Source organism: Mobula birostris, chromosome 10, assembly GCF_030028105.1.
Source record: "Mobula birostris isolate sMobBir1 chromosome 10, sMobBir1.hap1, whole genome shotgun sequence".
NCBI classification, from domain to species: Eukaryota; Metazoa; Chordata; class Chondrichthyes; order Myliobatiformes; family Myliobatidae; genus Mobula; species Mobula birostris.
In genome coordinates, this window is record NC_092379.1 from 91,561,506 (window position 1) to 91,581,601 (window position 20,096).

The window sequence follows — 20,096 nt, forward strand, 5'->3', positions numbered from 1 at the left end:
TCAGCCTTGGACACTAAGTGAAGGAAAACTCGGATTTTAAACCACCGCTGTCTTGCGGCCATACTCATCCATGGGGAAGGCTTCGGGAGAAAACCCCGAGGAAGAAATACGGAGCCGGGGTCCCTAAGGCAGTTTGATACTGTTTACAACTTCACTCTGGCAACCTCTGCGACAACACTGGTGCCAAGCTGTATTGGCGCTTGCTCTTCCCTTGGACTGCATTAGTGATATGGAGAGGGGGAACCTGCTGCATGAGCAACAGCTGTTCTTCAAATCTTCCCGCCCTGGAGAGGACACAGTCCACCAGAGATCCTGGGATCGACAGCTGTCTACTACTAATGGCGGGATGTGCTTAAGCACCATAATGTCCTGAACAGAGCTTCATCAGACTTCAGCGTATTCTTTCGCATGTAATCCTGGATCACAATAGCTTACTTTGGTGTATCGAATTTGCTAGTTTGCAATAGTTTATTGCAAAGACCAACCACGCTTTGGGCACACAAGGTGGTACCCTTCAATGAACTGCTAATTTCCCAGCAGCTCTCGATGATCGTCTGGGAACAGCCTATGCGGAATGTGGAGCAGTTAATTGTGGCTGATTGGACTGAACCACAACAAAGATAATTTCATCTCCTTCCGCAACACTTTCACTAACGTATAATTCAGAACGAGATTACCCTTCAAGTGAATGCGAATAATTACATGTAAAACGGATAGCTCTCATGACAATCTTATTCTGTTTTGACAGGATGGTACTCAGCTTTTAAATATAAAACAAATATCATAATTATTATTATTTTAAAAGCAGCCTCAATATCAGAAAAAAAACAAACTCCAAGCTATTCTCAGCTTTACGACACAAGGTCCATATTCATTTCTGTGCTCTTTGTATACCTTCAAACAATTACTTTTTAAAACTAAAACTGCAATCGATCTTAATCGGTGAACACGAGAAAGTCTGCAGAGGCTGGAAATCCAAAGAAACACTCACAAAATGCTGGAGAAACTCGATAGACTCGGGTTCTGCTCGGAATCCTGGATTGTGGGACGACCGGAGAGGTGAAAGTGTTGGCTTCCGTTTCGTAGCGGAAGCGGCGCGGAGAGCGGTAGCCATGGCGAACCTAGTGCGGGACCCGGCCATTGACCGGTCCTTGCGCTCTGTGTTTGGTAAGGGCTCGGGCCGATTGGCGGAGCTGTTAATGGGAAGGTTCACTCAGACGTGGCTCGCTGGGAGCTGCGATGTTAGGGCAACATTAGGGCAGTCAGAGCATCGCATGTTTTACCGGGGCTGCGGACTGATGGAGGAACCATTGAAAACCGTGTGCAGAATGGAGGTGGTATCGGGCAGGGTACAGCAGAGGGGGAGCGTGGCGCGGCGAGAGATTTTAAAAAAATGCAAAATAGTTGCCCCCTTGTGCCGGCAGAGGTTGTATTGAGACATAGGAGACTGCATTCAGTCCCGATGCAGGGCCTCGACCTGAAACGTCGACAATTCCTTTCTCTTACAGATGTTGCCGAACACGCCGTGCTACTCTAGTCGTTCGTGTTTTTTCTCTTTGCTCGAGATTCTGTTGAGGTGATCTAAAAAGTTTGGGGAAAACAAATAGATGGAAATGTACAATAGATTTATTAACATCCATAGAAAAATGTGGAAAATGAATGGGAAAAAAATTCTTAGGCCTTTGGCAATTGCATGTAACCAAACAGAACACCTGTATTACTTGGCAGATAACAATCAGGATATTATAAAATGAGCCAATTGTCCTTTAACCCAGAAGTACGTGATTGATTGGATTATACAGCCACTGATCCAAGTGGTTTGCTGGCTCCAGGTCAAAAGCTATGGTCCTGGTTACTTTACCTTCACATGTAACTCCACAAGCAGATCAGATCATATTTACAGTGATAGATTTTTGCTGAATTTAACAGAGCAAAATAGCCCTGTTGGAATATTATGCTGCCTGCTAGTTTTTTTTCCAATAGTTGACTTCGTTAGAGTGGAAATATTGTTTGAAGAAATTAGCTTTTCTGTAACATATAAATAAAGAGAAAGGTGAAATTAAGTGACTAATGACTCGTAATTGAGTTGACATCCTCCTTTCATGATTTTTCTTATTTCCAGTTGGAAATATTCCCTATGAAGCTACAGAAGAACAGTTGAAGGATATTTTCTCTGAAGTTGGTCCAGTGTTGAGTTTCAGGTATCACCTTTGTATACAACATACAATTAGTTGTTGTCACCTTGTATAACGTACATTGTGTATGCATTTCTTTAGGAAGGAGTAAGTATTCTTAAAAATAGGATCTTAATGATTCATACTCCACAATTTTGCCTTTGAGATCATTTAATTCTACCTTGACTTCCAATAAAACATTGGCATTTGACTTTAAGTTGCAAAATTTAACTAGCAATGGATTTAATAGTTTTGGTAAGTCTCACCCATCTCTTAACACCCTTTATCGGTTAATAAATTAAGGCATAGAATGTGACAAACCGTTTGTCTAAAACTACGTATTTTTGTACAACACAGTTCTAACGCACATGTTGAGAATCCTAGGGTTGTGTGTTTTGGGACACAAAGTATTGGTTTTGCCATATCTTTTGTTGCCATTGGTTGCAACTTTTAAGTAAAAGATCTTGACGACCTGATACCTGTATAATGCTATAACAAAGAATATTAATTTATTTTGGGCCCAGAGCTCTGTAGTTAATTTCTAATGTGCTATCACTGAGGCAGAACCTGAATCTTCTGGCAAACAGTATTGCTAATGAAGAGCCAATCATGAAATCTATTGCATACCAGCTAACAAATTGTGTTAACCTGTTTGGTGGTTAAAAAATAAATGGGATATTTTCTGTATTTATTTTAGCACGGTGCAATTATTACTAATGATGACTTACAGGAAGCTGTGATTCCTGCAATTTTGATTTTTGACAGAGACACTGATCACTTTACTCAAGATTTGGTGAAGCCAGAAAGTTTCAGCTGCTACAGTTAAAAGATATTAAAATCTCTTTTTGTAAAGAAACAAGCCTTGAAAGGCCAACCAATGGAAAGATTTTCTCTTGATGAATGCATACACCATATTTGCATTACAAACTTAGTTGCAATTCCTGCCATAATGATATGTTTCATAAACTTTACTAAGTGGGGTGCAGTACGCAAAATATGATCAATCTTTGCAATGAAGGTTATTATCATTGTCACATGTACAATGCTAGAAACTGGCCTTGCATACAGTCCATACAGATAAATTCATTACAACAGTGCATTAAAATACTACCAGGTAAAATAATAACAGAGTGTAGAATAAAGTGTAACAGTGCAGAGAAAGTGCAGTGCAGGCAGACAGAAAGGTGCAAGGTTACAACATGGTAGGTTGTGAGGTCATGAGTTCCTCTTATGTTAGGAAACTATTCAATAGTCTTACAATAGCAGGATAGAAGCTGTCTTTGAGCTTTGTGGTATGTGCTTTCAGGCCTTTGTATTTTCTCCCCAGTGGGGGGGGGGGGGAAGGAATGTCAGTGGTGGGTGGAATCCTTGATTATAGTGGCTGCTTTATTGAGGCAGTGAGAAGTATAGACAGAGTCTGTGGAGGGAAGGCTGGTTTCCGTTTGTACCAAACTGTGTCCCTCACTGCAGATTCTTGCAGTAATGGTCAGAAAGATTACCATATCAAGTTGTGATGTATCCATAAAGGATATTTTCTATGGTGCATTGATAATTTGTGAAGGTCTAAGGGGACATGCAAGATTATTTCTTTAGCCTTCTGAGGAAGTAGAGGTGCTAGTGAGTTTTCTTGGCTGTAACATCAACCTGCTTGGTCCAGGACAGGCTTTTAATGATGTTCACTTCTAAGAACTTAAACCTCTCAACCCTGTCAAACTTAGCACCATCGTTGTAAACAGGAGCATGTGCACTGACCCTTTCCGACATCAGTGACCATCTGCTGACATTGAGGGAAAGTTTGTTATCATGACATCATTCCACTCGGCTCTATCTCCTTCCTGTACATTAATTCACCATTGTTTGAGATGTGGCCCACTAAGAAGCCAAAGCAAGTCAGAACATTTTTGTTTATTTTAACATATGTAAGGGGGTTTCGTCTTTTATGTTACTGCATAGGCTAATTAAAATGGCTTCTTTGTTATACTTGGGAATGCTTCTTTGTTATGTTAAACGCTGAGAAAGTTCTTGCGCTAGCAGCTTGTTTTGGGTTAGAGTGTGATAAGAATATATTATGAACCAATTGGGATAGTTGTTATGCTTTTGGTGTATTTTAAGATACTGTATGCACGGGGTTTTGGGGCAGAAGGCGGGAGAGAAAGACAGAGGATGGACTGGGTGCTGTGATGTCGGCTAACGGGGTCGGACCCCGAGCAGGATGTTCGATGAGGAGAGGAGACTGAGATGGACTCGTGTGGAGCGTCTGGTCGACCACCATTGTTGGTCCCAGGCGGCCAGTTGGGGTGGTCCAAGGGGTCGCAGGGTGAAGAAGAAGGTCCTGAGCTCCAACTGTTTGTGCATGAAGAGATTGAACTTTGATAAGTGTAGCGCCTTTTATTTTCCTTTTATGTTTTAGTCTCTAATTATATAGTTCCAGTAATATCTATAAACTGTAAATCATTTAATCGTATCTGGTGTATTGTCTGTTATTTGGGCGGGGTGGGGTACATCACACAGCATCCACACAAACTTATTGCCCAGTTTGGTGGGGCCAAGGGCTGTTTCCCTAGATGACAGCGAGCCGAGCGACCCTGAGACTGGCCAGAGGGGCTACACATAGCTAAATGGGAATGAAATAACTTGTATATTTCTTCTTCTGATGTTTTTGTACGTGAAACCTTAAGAATTTAATTCTGATAACCTGAAATGGGGAATTTGTTTGGAGCAGGGGTTCCCAACCTTTTTTATGCCATGGGCCCCAGGTTGAGAACCCCTGGTTTAGAGGTTACCAGACAAAAAAAAAGTTCTCTTCCATTACACCTATTTGGATGGACTATTTTTTTGTCTTTGCAATGCACTGGTCTTTCCTTGCAGCCCACCAAAGACTGAAAATATTTCACAAAACGTGCAACTTTAGGTGAGAAAGTGTCAATTTTCAACTTTGCAAGATGGTGTCATTCTCTCCTCAAAGTCCACGAATTATCAATTCTACGCCCCACTTGTAAGCGTTTGCGTTACTTAATAAACTACCACTCAACCTACGTTGTCTTCCTGATAAGATGGATGTAAAGCATCATTTAAGAGTTGGGGGGTTCTTTGTCGGTTCATCCTCCTTTTAGTTTTTAATCAGGATTATCTGAATTACATCAATTTTGTATATTGAAATTGATCATTGATCTTGTTTTATTTGTCAGACTTTCTGTGCGTGGACTTGTTACTATATTTGCCTGAATTTTGAGAGGTTTTCTGTCAGAGGTGCTTGAATTTCTTTCATAAAGGAATTTATTGAACCATTTGGGTTTTATGTCATTTGTTACCTTTGTGGTAAAGGGTTCTAGTATTATGCGCACTCACATTTGCACATTTACTCAATTCATTTTCACACAGTACAATACTAGATTTTAATGATTCTAGATTAATCGTTCCCAGTGATTTTGAATGGAAGTCCAGTCTACCATACATGACCTGCCCCTAATAAACTCCTGATGTCATCAATGGCAATTTCCATTGAGAAGCTTTCTTGCAGATTTTCAGTAACTCATCAAGTTTCTCCACCAGTGAGGTGTATGTGTATATATATTTTTATTTTAATTTGTAAAGAAGCTAACTATGTTTATCACCATTGTTAAAGTCTTATTGACCAATTTGAATGGTCACTAGTTGAATGGCCATTGCTCTATATTAGCCCAGTACTGCAACACACTGCCTTGTGTTGTTTATATTTTCAGGTTCAGCAGAGCAGGGAAACAGGGTCCCGTGTTTTTTGACAGATTGGAATTAAATATTCTTAAACGGTTTTGATAAATCTGTTTTCTTTTATAAATATTGAATCAATATTTCAAATTATTTGTACAGTTTAAACATTGGTTACCCTTAAAGTCTATTACATTCATAATTCATCTTAATATTCTTTTTCAATCTTTTTATTAGTTTCACAAAATATAAACATGACAAAGTAGTAATACAAAGTTATTGGGAATACATTGTTATAATTAGCATGAGTAATTATAAAACTAAAAAAAAATTAATTGACAAAACTCCCAATCATAAAGGATACCAATGAATAATACAGAACAAAGGGAAATAACTAGATAATAATCATGAAAAAGGAAAAAAATAATAACCCTCCCCCCAAAAAAACTAATTAAACAGAATTAATCAACTAAATTGAAAAAAAGACCTGGGCTGTTTTAACATCGTAAAAAATGGGAGAAAAGAAAACCTTAGTGTTGCCGACTCCGTTCCTCTCAACCAACACTACAGAGAGGTAAAATAAGTTTGGAAATGGTCAAATTACATCATATGAAAATGCTGAATAAATGGCCTCCAAGTCTTTTTGAATTTAATGGAAGGGTCATAAACCACACTTTAATTTTTTTCCAAATTGAAACACAACAGAGTTTGTGAGAACCAGTGAAATATAGTAGGGAGGTTAATCTCTTTCCAATTCAGCAAAATGGATGTTCTAGCCATTAAAGTAAGAAATACAATCACTTAACAAGCTGTAGAGGTTAAATGATTTAATTCTATCATTGGTAGCCCAAAAAATAGCAGTAATTGGGTGAGGTGATAAGTCGATATTCAGAACCGTTGAAATAATATCAAAAATGTCTTCCCAATACTTTTTCAACAAAGGACATGACCAAAACATGTGAGTTAAAGAAGCTATCTCAGAATGACATCTATCACATATAGGATTTATATGAGTAATAACGAGATAATTTATCTTTGGACATATGAGCCCTGTGTACTACTTTAAACTGTATCAACGCATGCTTAGCACATATAGAGAATGAATTAACTAATTGAAGAATTTTTTCCCATTTTTCAATTGGTATAATAATCTTAAGTTCTCTTTTCTAATCAGTTTTAATTTTATTAGATACATCAGGACATAAATTCATAATTATATTATAAATAATTGCTACAAACACCTTTCAGAGAGAGATTTAAATCTAAAATTTTTTCCAAAATATCCATTGGATATGAGTGTGGAAAATTAGGAGAAACAGTAATTAAAAAGTTTCTAACCTGTAGATATCTAAAAAAGTGAGATCTGGGTAAATTATATTTATTAGATAATTGATCAAAGGACATAAAACAATTATCCAAAAATAAATCATGAAATCGTACTATACCTTTGATTTTCCAATCAGAGTAAGCTTGATCCATAGTGGAAGGTTGAAAAAAGAAATTAGATATAATAGGACTTGCTAAAATAAATTGAGTCAGCCCAAAAAATTTTTGAAATTGAAACCATATACGTAAAGTATGCTTAACTATTGGATTACTCATTTGTTTATACAGTTTAGAAAAAGTGAAAGGAAGCGAAGTCCCTAAAACCGAATCCAGAGAAAACCCTTGTAATTAATTACATCCAAGATTTACCCAGTGTGGACTTGAAATTGCATCCAAGTGTCGTAACCAAAATTTTAAGTATCAAATATTAATTGCCCAATAATAAAATCTAAAATTCGTGAGGGCTAACCACCCCCCTTTTTAGATTTTTGTAAATACCTTTTACCTAGCCTAGAATTTTTGTTCTGCCATATATATGAAGAAATCTTTGAGTCAACGTTATCAAAATTTTTTAAATTCATATTAATATTAAATGAAAATAACCCACACACCAGATTTAACATCTGTTTTAGATGTTCAAATCATTAGAACCTCTTTTATATTTTCCAACACCTAGTTATGTTTTCTTGCGCAGTTGCATTTTGTGCAGCTAGCACCTCTTAATTTTTGTATGTCTTCCTGTAGGCTTGTATATGACAGAGAAACAGGTAAACCCAAAGGCTATGGCTTCTGTGAGTACCAAGATCAGGAGACTGCACTCAGTGCCATGCGGAACCTCAATGGCAGGGAATTTAATGGAAGAGCACTGCGAGTGGACAATGCTGCTAGTGAAAAGAATAAAGAAGAACTCAAAAGTGAGTATGAATTCATACTCAAACAATTAGAAGTTTATTGACTATTCAGAAGATAACTAAAATGCTTCACTGACAAAGATTTCCATTCTTAGTTTTTCAAAAAATCTATTTTTCTCACCTTGTATATCATTTAACACATAAGTGGAGTCTTGCAAGACATAATGTGAAAATGGAAATTGAGGATTCTGAAAGGAGGCATTCAGTTTCTGATTTACAAGACAGTCTTAACCATTACTTTGTAATTTAGTTAAGAGTCTTGCATGGAGTTTTCTAAGGTGGTGTATTGATAATTGATTACAAATAGTTAATTGTGCAGCCTCTAACAGAGTAGTTCTCTAAATGTCAATCAATCTCATTGTCGATTGAGGAGTGACAGTGGTTTTTCATTAACACTCAGTACATGAGGCTGCAATCTCAAGTATCGTCATCCAAAGTTTTTTTGAAATATATCCATTCTTGTTAGCAGTGAACCCTTCAGGAAGTATGTCTTTTAGGATAAATTATAAACATTGTATTCTCATATAATTTGAACGGCAAAAATTCCGTAGTGGTTGATGCATTCATGTTAAACTGGTATGGCTAGAATTTTAGGAATTGTTTCATCCAGTGTGCAATGAAAGCAAAACAGCATAGGTGAAACAAACATATTTATTCAATGGTAACTTTGCAGAATGGATTGTGATGTTGGATATAATTTTACTTGTCTGGCATTGTATATGGGAAGTTTGGACTACTGTTTTCTCAAATTTTTAATCATTGACTTTTGGTAGCAAGGGTTTGTACAGTTTGTACATCCCTAAATTTGTCACGCTGCCATGACAAAACATAATTTAGATTGGACCTAGGAAAGTCATCTTTCTCCCAAATCATTTTCATCTGAATGATTTCTTGTTTTTTTGTTCTCCATGTTGCCATAGAAAACAGCTAGCTTTCATCTTAACACTTTTAAAGATAAAACTATCCCTCATGTGATGGGTGAATAATTAAAAGAAATACACATTTGTTTCTGCCAAATCAGATTTTTCGTATGCCTGATATGTAGATACTATATTTCAAAGGCACTAGAGATAAATATGATATTAGTTTCTTTAGAAATACATTTATTTGTGCTTCTTTTCCAGATTTGGGCACGGCAGGTCCTGTCATGGAATCTCCTTATGGAGATCCAGTCTCACCTGAAGATGCTCCAGAATCTATCAGTCGTGCTGTAGCCAGTCTTCCACCTGAGCAAATGTTTGAACTCATGAAGCAAATGAAGGTTTTAATTTCATTTTCTTAATTATAAGCACTTAATTGCTTTTCAGCAGAAAATAAAAATTCTTTTTGATTTGAGTCTCATGTGAAAACAGAGCCCATGTCATGGAAAGTGGTTTGTTGCTCCATGGTTCTATGTATGCTATTGATTAGAAGCATGAAAATTTTGAACAAGCTTCTAAAGGAGCTTTTGTTCCTTTCATTCCCCTCTCCAGTAACCTTTCATTCTCCATTCCAATAAGGAGAATGTGAAGGATCGTAGTGGCAACCACTTTGGATAACTCTGGAGATTTCTCTGGGTGCATGTGAATGCAGTTTGGCAGAGATTTTGCAAAATATTGCAGACACACTTTCTTAAGAGTGAGTTCGGAAAAAATAAAATTTCACCTTTTGTTGGAAAATCTTGTAATCATTGGTTGAAATCTACCTCCAGTGTTATACTAGCAACATACACAAGATGTTGAAGGGTTTGGAGAAAAAGTACAGTCATTGTTTTGGGCCAAACTGATGAAGGGTTTTGGCCCGAAACGTTGACTGTACTTTTTCCCATAGATGCTGCTTGGCCTGCTGAGTTCCTCCAGCACTTTGTGTGTGCTGCTTAGATTTCCAGCATCTGCAGATTTTCTCCTCTTTGCATTGTTATACTCATCGTTTATAAGGTAATAGATGAGGCATGTATCCTCTTGTACAACAGTGAGATGCTGACCTCTGTCCCTCTATTAGGAGAGTGTTAAAGAATCATCTATTCTTCCACATTCTCAAATCATGCTTCATTCTGCACCAGGGAAATATTTTAAAGAATTTAATTTGCTAGCTTCCAATTGTAAAACAGAGCCTGTGATTTTTAATATCCTGCAAAACACCGATCCTGTCAGAGACACTGTTGAGTGAAAATGCAACAATCATTGTCTGTATTTTGAATTTTTTATAAATAAAAAATCTTCTTTTAGTTTCAGATAAGAATATTTAATCTATTCACATCTGGAAGGCTGAAAATCATTTTTGGGATATGTTGCGTTCTATTCATACATTTTCTTAAACTGGTTTTCTCTGTTTTGAAAGGCAACCAAAGGATCCAAACTCTTGTTAGAATCCCTCTATTTTCTGTACATTACCATGTCCAGTTGGGCATTATGAAAACTACTAGTCTGACAAAGACAGGTTCACCACCTCATATTCGGCAATCAGTAATCTGGTTGCTGATTTGGACATAATTTTTACCAGGCTAATTTCAAATTTCCTGAGTCTCCCTGCCAACCCATTACCTCTATTATGGTGGCGCCACTGGCAGAATCAGCTGTTGGCACTGTCTGTTTTTTTAAAAAAAAAGCAAGACCTTCCTCTGTGTTACTCTGCATTTATTTTTTTATAACCTGTGCTTATCTAGCCCCAGTCATGTCTTCATGAAATAAAGGAAGTGCTTCCCGAAGTGTAAAGCGCAAACACCATACATTATCTATACAAGTAAAGGTGGAAGTTCTGAAAAAACTCGACAGTGGTGTGTCTGTGAAAAGCATATGCGACTTGTGTAGCATTGGCTCTTTCACGGTTAATGATATAAAGAAAAGTTGCTCGAGTTCTTTGCTGATGGTGAATCAAAAAACATGAGCATAAGGAAAACAATGAAACATACAAGATGTTCACAACTAGATAAAGTTCTATGAATAAATTCTTCTCAGGCTTCCAGTTGGGCACAGGTATCAAATTGTTGGTTATAATCGATATTCGTACCCAGCTGGAAGCCCGAGAAGAGTTTATTTGTCATATACGCCGGGAAAGCTCTAGATCCTTTTTGATAAAGAGGTTTAAGCTCTGCATCAGCGAAGATATAGAACTGTTCGGAGAGATGGTGAAGGAACAGGCAAAATTATTTCATGAAGAATTAGGACTGGATTATGAGTGTGATTACAGTAAAGGGTAGCTTCAGTGTTTCAAGCAGTGACATAGCATAAAATCTTGTGCAGTGTGTGGTGAAAAACAGTCAGCAGACAGGGAAGCAGCTGCTGTGTTTGCTAAGTTAGTTTCTGATGAAAATTTAAGTCCTGCCCAGGTCTACAATCTATAATGCGGATGAAACTGCCTTATATTGGCGTAGTACCCCAAGAAGTGTACTGACTACAGAGGATGCAGAATCACAGCAGGTTATAAGGCATCAAAAGATCATGTCACTGTGTTGGGCTGCTCTAATGCTGCAGGAACCCACAGGTGTAAGTCTTTAGTCATTGACAAAAGTTTACATCTCAGAGCTTTCAAAGGTATGAAGCAGTTTCCAGTAATTCACTGTGCCAACAAAAAAGGATGGATTACAACTGACATTACATTGGAATGATTTGAACATTACTTTGTTCCAGGACAGAGACCTTATTGTGATTCTGTTGAACTGGACAAAAATTATAAGATAATGCTTATTTCAGATAACTGCTCTGCACATCCAAAAGCAGAACCCTTTGTAAAGAATGTCTACAGTACCTACCTGCCACCTAACTGTACGTCATTAATTCAACTACTGGACAATGTCATGTTATGCTCTTTGAAGGCTACATATTGCTCCCTGTTTATGAAGTGGCTACTGAGTACAGTTGACTCTGGGAGACTAGTACTGGAACTTGTGAAAGAATTGCTTTTCATTTGTTGTTTCTTTTTTCTTAATTAGTCAAGGATGAGGTGGTCATCAAGTGGTTTAGAGGTACTTACTTATTTAATCCTAACTTAACCACCTGTGATTCGGCAAAATCACTGTGATCCAGCACTGCACAGGTCCCAATCATTTCATATTTGTGATGGTCAACCTGTATTAGATATTTCTGTTTCAATGGAGTGACCTTTCCTCATTAACTCTGCAGAGAAATGTTTTTCTAGGCTATGCAGCTGAACTGAACTCGGTGAATTGGAAGTGAATTAAACCTGTTTCTTATCAATCATGCTTTGATACTTCAACAGTTGTAAAACTGTGTTGTGTTAGATATATTAGCACAATTATATTTAAATAGCACAAACCTCAATGGTATAGCGGTTAGATTTGTTGTCTTATAGCTCCAATGACCCAAGTTCAATCCTGACCTTGAGTTGTTTGGAATTTGCTTGTTCTCTCTGTGACTATGGATTTCCTCTGGGTGCTCCAAGTTTCATCCTGTATCCCAAGGATTAAATGGCTGCACTTAATTGCTAGGAGCTGATAAGAGAATTGGGTGGCGGTGATGTGTAAGTGAGAGAAAATAGTTTGCAAGTAAATAAGCAAAGAGGATTAATGAGGTTGCTTTGAGAGTCAACAAAGACTCGATGGACCCAATAGCATCCACTAATATTGTAAATTAATATTATCCTCTCACTTTCAGCTCTGCATTCAGAACAGTCCTCAGGAGGCCCGCAACATGCTTTTACAGAACCCACAACTGGCGTATGCTCTCCTACAGGCACAGGTTGTCATGAGAATTGTGGATCCTGAAATTGCAATGGTGAGTGAATACTCTTGCAAACTCTTCCAACTGTCATGCATACAAGCAAAAATTTTGATGTGTAAATCATGTTGAATGTGTATTCTAGTGAGCATCTGAAGTTCGATTTTGACAATGTTGAACTCATTAATGATTACTTTTAACACTTTCTTGTTATGTTTTTGTCTTTTCAGAAAATGTTACATCGTCCAACCAATGTTACACCACTAATTTCTTCTGGTCAACCAGTGCCAGGCCCGAATGCTCCAGCAGTTCAGACTGCTCCTGCAGTCTCCCAACCACAGCCTATGGTAGGTGCTGTTTTTCATACATCCAAACAAGCCTTTTTGTTACGTACAGTTTGATCATGTGTATGTGCATTACTTGAATTTAATGTGCTTGGCGTTTGAGATTTGTAATTTGAATGTCACATTATACAATTTGCAAAAAATGGAATTTGAGTTAGTCATCACTTTAAATTAAAGATCAAGCTATTGCTACTTAACTGATTTTTTTTTCTCTCTAATTCATTTTCTGGTGTCAGGAGGCCTCCATCAACATGCTCAATTAACCATTCTTTACATGCAATCAGCCTTGGAGATGACTGTGATTGAACCTGATCGTGTGGGTATTTGATATTCTAAGGGGCTGGATATATAAATATTTGGATAGACATGTTGATTAACGATTGTCAGCATGGCTTTGTGCATGGTAGGTCATGTCTAACCAACCTTAGAGTTCTTTGAGGAAGTTACCAGGAAAGTGGATGAAGGCAAGGCAGTAGTTGTTGTCTATATGGATTTTGGCAAGGTATTTGACAAGGTTCCGCATGGGAGGCTAGTCTAAAAGGTTCACTCGCTCGACATTCAGAATGAGGTAGTAAATTGGATTAGGCATTGGCTTCGTGGGATAAGCCAGAGAGTGGTAGTAGAGGGTTGCCTCTCTGACCGGAGGCTTGTGGCTAGTGGTGTGCTACTGAGTCCTTTGTTGTTTGTCATCTATATCACTGATCTGGACGATAATGTAGTTAACTGGATTATTTATGGATGACACCAAGATTGGGAGTGTAGTGGACAGTGAGAAAGGCTATCATGGCTCGCAGAGGGATCTGCATCAGCTGGAAAAATGGCAGATGGAATTTAATGCAGATAAGTGCAAGGTTTTCACTCCGGTAGGACCAAACCAGGGTAGGTCTTACACAGTGAACCTTAGAGGAATGTGGCAGAACAAAGCGATCTGGCAATATAGGTACATAATTCATTAAAAATAGCTGCATGGGTAGATAAGGTTGTAAAGAAAGCTTTTGGCACATTGGCTTTCGTAAATCAATGCATTGAATCAAAGAGATAGAATGTTATGTTGAAGTTGTATAAGACATTAGTGAGGTCTAATTTGGAGTATTGTGTGTAGTTTTGGTGACATACCTGTAGGAAAAATGTAAACAAGGTTGAAAGAGTAGAGAGAAAATTTACAAGGATGTTGCCAGGTCTGGAGGATTTGAATTATAAGGAAAGATTGAACAGGTTAAGACTGAATTCTTTAGACAGGTTAAGACTGAATTCTTTAGAATGTAGAAGACTGAGAGGAGATTTTATAGAAGTGTACAAAATTATGAGGGGTATAGGTGGGTAAATGCAAGCAGGCTTTTTCCACTGAGGTTGGGTGGGACTCTAACCAGAAGTCATGGGTTAAGGGTGAAAGGTGAGGTTAAAGGGAAAACAAGAAAGGAAACTTCACTCAGTGGATTGTGAGAGTGCTAGTGCAAGAGGTACATGCAAGTTCGATTTCAACGTTTGGATAGGTGTTTGGATAGTAGGGATATGGAGGGCAGGCTGATGAGAGTGGAAAGTTTAAATGGTTTCGGCATGGACTAGATGGGCCGATTGGCTTGTTTCTGTAATGTGACTCCATTTATATTTAATGTAAGCTTAATGTTTAGGAATATTTGCTATGTGAAAACTAAGAAGAAAAATCATTTTTTAAATTTGCTTTGAACCTTCCTCTATCCTTAGCCAAATGGGCTTCGGGTCATTTGTATCTTGCTCTTATTTAAGGAAATGTAGAGATGAGGAACCGTAATTGATATTGTTAACATGTAAGTCAGTTTGAAATTTGCAATGCATTGCTCACATTTTGTTCAGTTGTCTGAATCCATTTTGTTTAATTTGTGTGTAAGTAATTTCAGTGTGATCTGTAATTTTTAAAATTTGTGATTTTTCTGATTAAATTTTGTATGTAGTGAGGAGAATGTTGTAACTTGCTGTAAATTGACGAGACTCTGCTGATTTGCCTACAATACACCAGATAACATAAGATTATTAGAAACTGCATTTCATTTTTATGAAAGTTTGTCAGCATCTTGACCGTCACAGAAACATTTATCTAAGCATTTTAATATTAGAAATGTGTATGCCTATTGGAAAAGCTGTCGATTTTATTTTTGTAATTATCAAGTCCTATTCCTGTGGTTCATCATGTTTGATAATTCTCACTTGTATCTGCCTAATTCAAATGCACGCATAAATCAACAATTTATAATAGAATTTCAAAATAACATGTAACCAATTCTTTCTCCAAAATAATTAAAAGAAATAAACGCAACTACTTGGTTCTCTAATCTAGAGTTGCTACTAATTTACAAATTTTTATCAGTTGTATTTTGTCCCCAAGTGAAGGGAATTTGAAGTTGAGTGTTAAAGAGATTAAGTAGATTAAACACCTCTTTATGTTGCAAATAGAATATGGAAAATAGATATGATGCTTCTGTTATTTAGCAGAATCTGTGTTTTTTGAAGATTTAATTGCATGTTAGCTATTTTCCTCTTCACTCCCTTCCAGTATCTCATTTAGTTTTGAAATATATACTGCCTATCTCTGAAGAGTATTGATACTGACTGGGGTCACCAATCTTGTAAAAACACTGTCCAGAGCAAGGCAATGGCAAACTACTTCTGTAGAAAAATTTGCCAAGAGCAGTTATGGTCATGGAAAGATCACGATCGCCCACGTTATAAGACAGGACACATAATGAACGAATTAACTGGCTATTTAATGAAAGCAAGCTGCTCATAATCAGTTTGCTTGATAGAAACTAGGACTTCGTTCATGTAAACAGGAAAAACTGAGCACTCCTCTAGTTAAAATATGCTGACAAACTAAAGAGTTTTCTGAGATAAAATTGGTCTGTTGGCAGACAAACCTAATTAGTAGCTATCTTAAATCTAAAGTTGAATTATTAGCCAGGTATCATTGAAACTATTGCTGAAGTTAAAATACAAAATGACTTCAGTGATGCAGAACATTTGAAGTTTTATCACAAATTTTGTGTTATCTGCCAAATTACTGATCTGGGTGTGTCATTGGGTATGCGGTGCTAAATTAGACCCAGAACATCTCAAAAAGTCCTATAAATATGAGCAAAATTTGCTCAATCATTGCACAATGGCATTATTGGAAGATCAGTGTATTTTCCTTTGTGGTAACTTGTGCCTGATGAATTACTTCTCAATTTCAAGAAAAAATTAACTGCACAGGAGTAAAAGATTATAAAGTAGCCTCTATTTTTGTAATGCTTTGCTGAGAAGCAGTTGATTTGACTTGGGTCAAGATCATGGGAAAAAAATCATTATTATTTGGGTGGGAGGATTCTCTTTCATAGTTATGAGCAGTTAATTTATACTTCTATGCTGTTTTCTTATCATTAGAGTGGAATGCATGTGAATGGGGCACCTACTTTGATGCAGCCACCGATGCAAACTGCAGTATCTGTTCCTGGACCCGGACCAGTACAAGGACCAGGGGGGCCAGGGCCTGGACCTGGACCTGGACCTGGACCAGGACCAGTTGGGCCTGGAGGTACAAATGTGTTTGCAGAACAGTATTGAAATAACTTACTTTATCTAATCTAATCAATTTAATTTCCTATTTCTCAATGCTTTTACTTCACTTTATTTGATTTTCAGGTGATAGCAAAATTAAAAAGTATGTCGAAGCAGCAAGAAACCATGGGTCTGCATTTATAGATAATATTAGCTTTTTTTTGTGTAATTGTGCTGAACGGTGACAAGGCATTTAGAAAAGCATAACTTGATTAGTGAGGCTCAGTTTGTTTTATGAAAATAAAATAGTGTTTGATAAATTAATTGGGATTAACTTAAGATGTGCTTGACATGGGTACCAGTGGATTTACAAAACCCATTGTGTACCTCATCACAAAGAAGATTGCATTGCAATGGAGTTAGTGGCTTGATGCATACTCTAATAAAGCATTAATTAACAGAATCTTAAAAGTGGGAATAAATGGGTCATTTTCTGGTCAGCAAACTAGCTGTGTGGGCTAAAGATAGTGACTTTAGTTTACATTATTGAGTTAAAGATTGATGCACATGAAGCTTGGTGAAGAAGTAAGCTAAGAGAGAAATGCAAAGGATTTCAGATGAAAAATTAAATATGTGGGCAAGAAGATAGCAGATAGAGTATAATTTGGGCAAATGTGGCTTTAATTTTGGGAGGAAGTGTAGAAAACAAAACTTGTTTAAGTGAGGAGCAGTTATTAAATGTTATGAGCTTTCTGTCAGCTTTTGAGTTTTTTTTCTTGTGTGTCTGAAGGCGGCGGTGGTACACTGTGGACAGTGGTAAATTTAAAATTGATTGCTTTGAGGTGGCTTCTGAGCTGTGTAGAATGAACCTTTTTTTGGGGTCTCTTCGTGGAGAACCTCTGTCTTGTAGATGTTTAGTGTAAGGCAGTTTCATGTATGTTTTAATGAATGAGTTAAAGGTGACTTGAAGCTGAACTTCATTCTGGGCGGAAGTGGTTAAGATTGAACAGTTTCGTATTTATCCTGTAGATTAATTCCATTCTATACAAAGCTTGCTGAAAGTGACGTTAATTTTACGATGAGAATGGTTGAGTAAAGGGTTGGGACAGTGACGCTCCCTTCCCAGGCCCCCTTGCACTGGGTTTGGCTATGTGGTAGATCTACACATGAAGACCAGTGCTTGTATCCATCATATAGCAGGTAACTTTTTAAGGGCAGCTTTGATCTTGCCTTAATGAGGCTTCAGAGATATGGACAGTTATAGTAGATGCCACAAAAGATCGAGAGGTACCAAAATTCCTTCACATCTGGCAGGATAAGCAGAACCTCCACATTGAGTTTTTAGTACACTTAGCCAACTCTGATGGGCACATTACATTGATTGCCTGCCAACATCAGACTTTGAAACATTCCATCTTTCTTCAAGCTATAACACTGCAAGAGATTACCGGAGGACCAAGGAAATGCTTTAAGAATATTTTGCTTAGAAAAAAGTATTATATCTTGCTACCTTGTAAAATCTTGACCTATGACCACTCAAAAGAGAGAAAGTGTTTCAGGATGCCACTGAGCACATTGAAGCTTGTGTGGAGCATGTGGACACGAATGAAAAGCTCAATGAAAGTAGCAGAAGGAATGTGGATGTTTGCACATTCCACATTGGCCTCACCAACTACCTCAGAACTGGAGGAGAACCAAGATTCTGACTGCATTAAGAAAATTTAAGATTTAATGCCATCCTATATAAATAAAGAGATTTGACTACAAGTCATCCAGCAATTCTCATAGGCCTTACTTGTGACCATGTTGGAGTACTATCTTCAGTTTTTTCTCATCTCAGGAGGGATATACAGTATTTGTCTGAGGATGTAATTATTTACTAGAATGATTTTGAGAAGTGAGTTGTCTTAAAAGGAGAGTGTAATAGGCCTATGTTCGGATAATTTTGGATTTGAATCACAAGGAATTTCTATTCATTTTGCTGTTTGCAAATCTAAAGTTCACAACTAGAGTGTTACAATTAATAAACTTCTGGAAATTGTTACGGTGATTAAGTAGGAAAGTGGAATTGAGGAAAAAGCAACACACATCAAAGTTGCTGGTGAACGCAGCAGGCCAGGCAGCATCTGTAGGAAGATGTGCAGTTGATGTTTCAGGCCGAGACCCTTCGTCAGGACTAACTGAAGGAAGAGTGAGTAAGGGATTTGAAAGTTGGAGGGAGAGGGGGAGATCCAAAATGATAGGAGAAGACAGGAGGGGGAGGGATGGAGCCAAGAGCTGGACAGGTGATTGGCAAAAGGGGATACGAGAGGATCATGGGACAGGAGGTCCGGGAAGAAAGACAAGGGGGGAGGGGACCCAGAGGATGGGCAAGAGGTATATTCAGAGGGACAGAGGGAGAATAAGGAGAGTGAGAGAAAGAATGTGTGCATAAAAATAAGTAACAGATGGGGTACGAGGGGGAGGTGGGGCCTAGCGGAAGTTAGAGAAGTCGATGTTCATGCCATCAGGTTGGAGGCTACCCAGACGGAATATAAGGTGTTGTTCCTCCAACCTGAGTGTGGCTTCATCTTTACAGTAGGGGAGGCCGTGGATAGACATGTCAGAATGGGAATGGGATGAGGAATTAAAATGTGTGGCCACTGGGAGATCTTGCTTTCTCTGGCGGACAGAGCGTAGATGTTCAGCAAAGCGGTCTTCCAGTCTGCGTCGGGTCTCGCCAATATATAAAAGGCCACATCGGGAGCAACGGACGCAGTATATCACCCCAGTCGACTCACAGGTGAAGTGTTGCCTCACCTGGAAGGACTGTTTGGGGCCCTGAATGGTGGTAAGGGAGGAAGTGTAAGGGCATGTGTAGCACTTGTTCCGCTTACATGGATAAATGCCAGGAGGGAGATCAGTGGGGAGGGATGGAGGGGACGAATGGACAAGGGAGTTGTGTAGGGAGCGATCCCTGCGGAATGCAGAGAGAGGAGGGGAGGGAAAGATGTGCTTAGTGGTGGGATCCCGTTGGAGGTGGCGGAAGTTACGGAGAATAATATGTTGGACCCGGAGGCTGGTGGGGTGGTAGGTGAGGACCAGGGGAACCCTATTCCTAGTGGGGTGGCGGGAGGATGGAGCGAGAGCAGATGTACGTGAAATGGGGGAGATGTGTTTAAGAGCAGAGTTGATAGTGGAGGAAGGGAAGCCCCTTTCTTTAAAAAATGAAGACATCTCCCTCGTCCTAGAATGAAAAGCCTTCTCCTGAGAGCAGATGCGGCGGAGATGGAGGAATTGGGAGAAGGGGATGGCGTTTTTGCAAGAGACGGGGTGAGAAGAGGAATAGTCCAGATAGCTGTGAGAGTCAGTAGGCTTATAGTAGACATCAGTGGATAAGCTGTCTCCAGAGACAGAGACAGAAAGATCTAGAAAGGGGAGGGAGGTGTTGGAAATGGACCAGGTAAACTTGAGGGCAAGGTGAAAGTTGGAGACAAAGTTAATAAAGTC

At 38.4% G+C, this 20,096-nt stretch overlaps 2 protein-coding genes across 5 annotated transcripts in view; one reads left to right on the forward strand and one right to left on the reverse strand.

Annotated features, from left to right (window-relative positions):
- trmt12 (tRNA methyltransferase 12 homolog) overlaps positions 1–1,031 on the reverse strand; it is a 34,820-nt gene extending 33,789 nt beyond the window's left edge. The window contains exon 1 of one of the 3 annotated variants that reach the window (XM_072270575.1): positions 992–1,031. The gene's annotated coding sequence lies outside the window, so the exon portion shown is untranslated. The other 2 variants (XM_072270576.1, XM_072270574.1) reach the window with 2 other exon arrangements.
- Positions 1,032–1,062: 31 nt separating this feature from the next.
- The window catches only part of cstf2 (cleavage stimulation factor, 3' pre-RNA, subunit 2), a 77,607-nt gene continuing 58,573 nt past the window's right edge, over positions 1,063–20,096 (forward strand). For both annotated transcript variants that reach the window (XM_072270571.1, XM_072270572.1), the window contains exons 1-7: positions 1,063–1,167; positions 2,123–2,201; positions 7,932–8,101; positions 9,223–9,359; positions 12,691–12,810; positions 12,984–13,100; positions 16,494–16,644. In XM_072270571.1, coding sequence (XP_072126672.1) covers positions 1,113–1,167; positions 2,123–2,201; positions 7,932–8,101; positions 9,223–9,359; positions 12,691–12,810; positions 12,984–13,100; positions 16,494–16,644 — 829 coding nt within the window. In that variant the 5' untranslated portion in view covers positions 1,063–1,112. The remainder of the gene's footprint in view (positions 1,168–2,122; positions 2,202–7,931; positions 8,102–9,222; positions 9,360–12,690; positions 12,811–12,983; positions 13,101–16,493; positions 16,645–20,096) is intronic.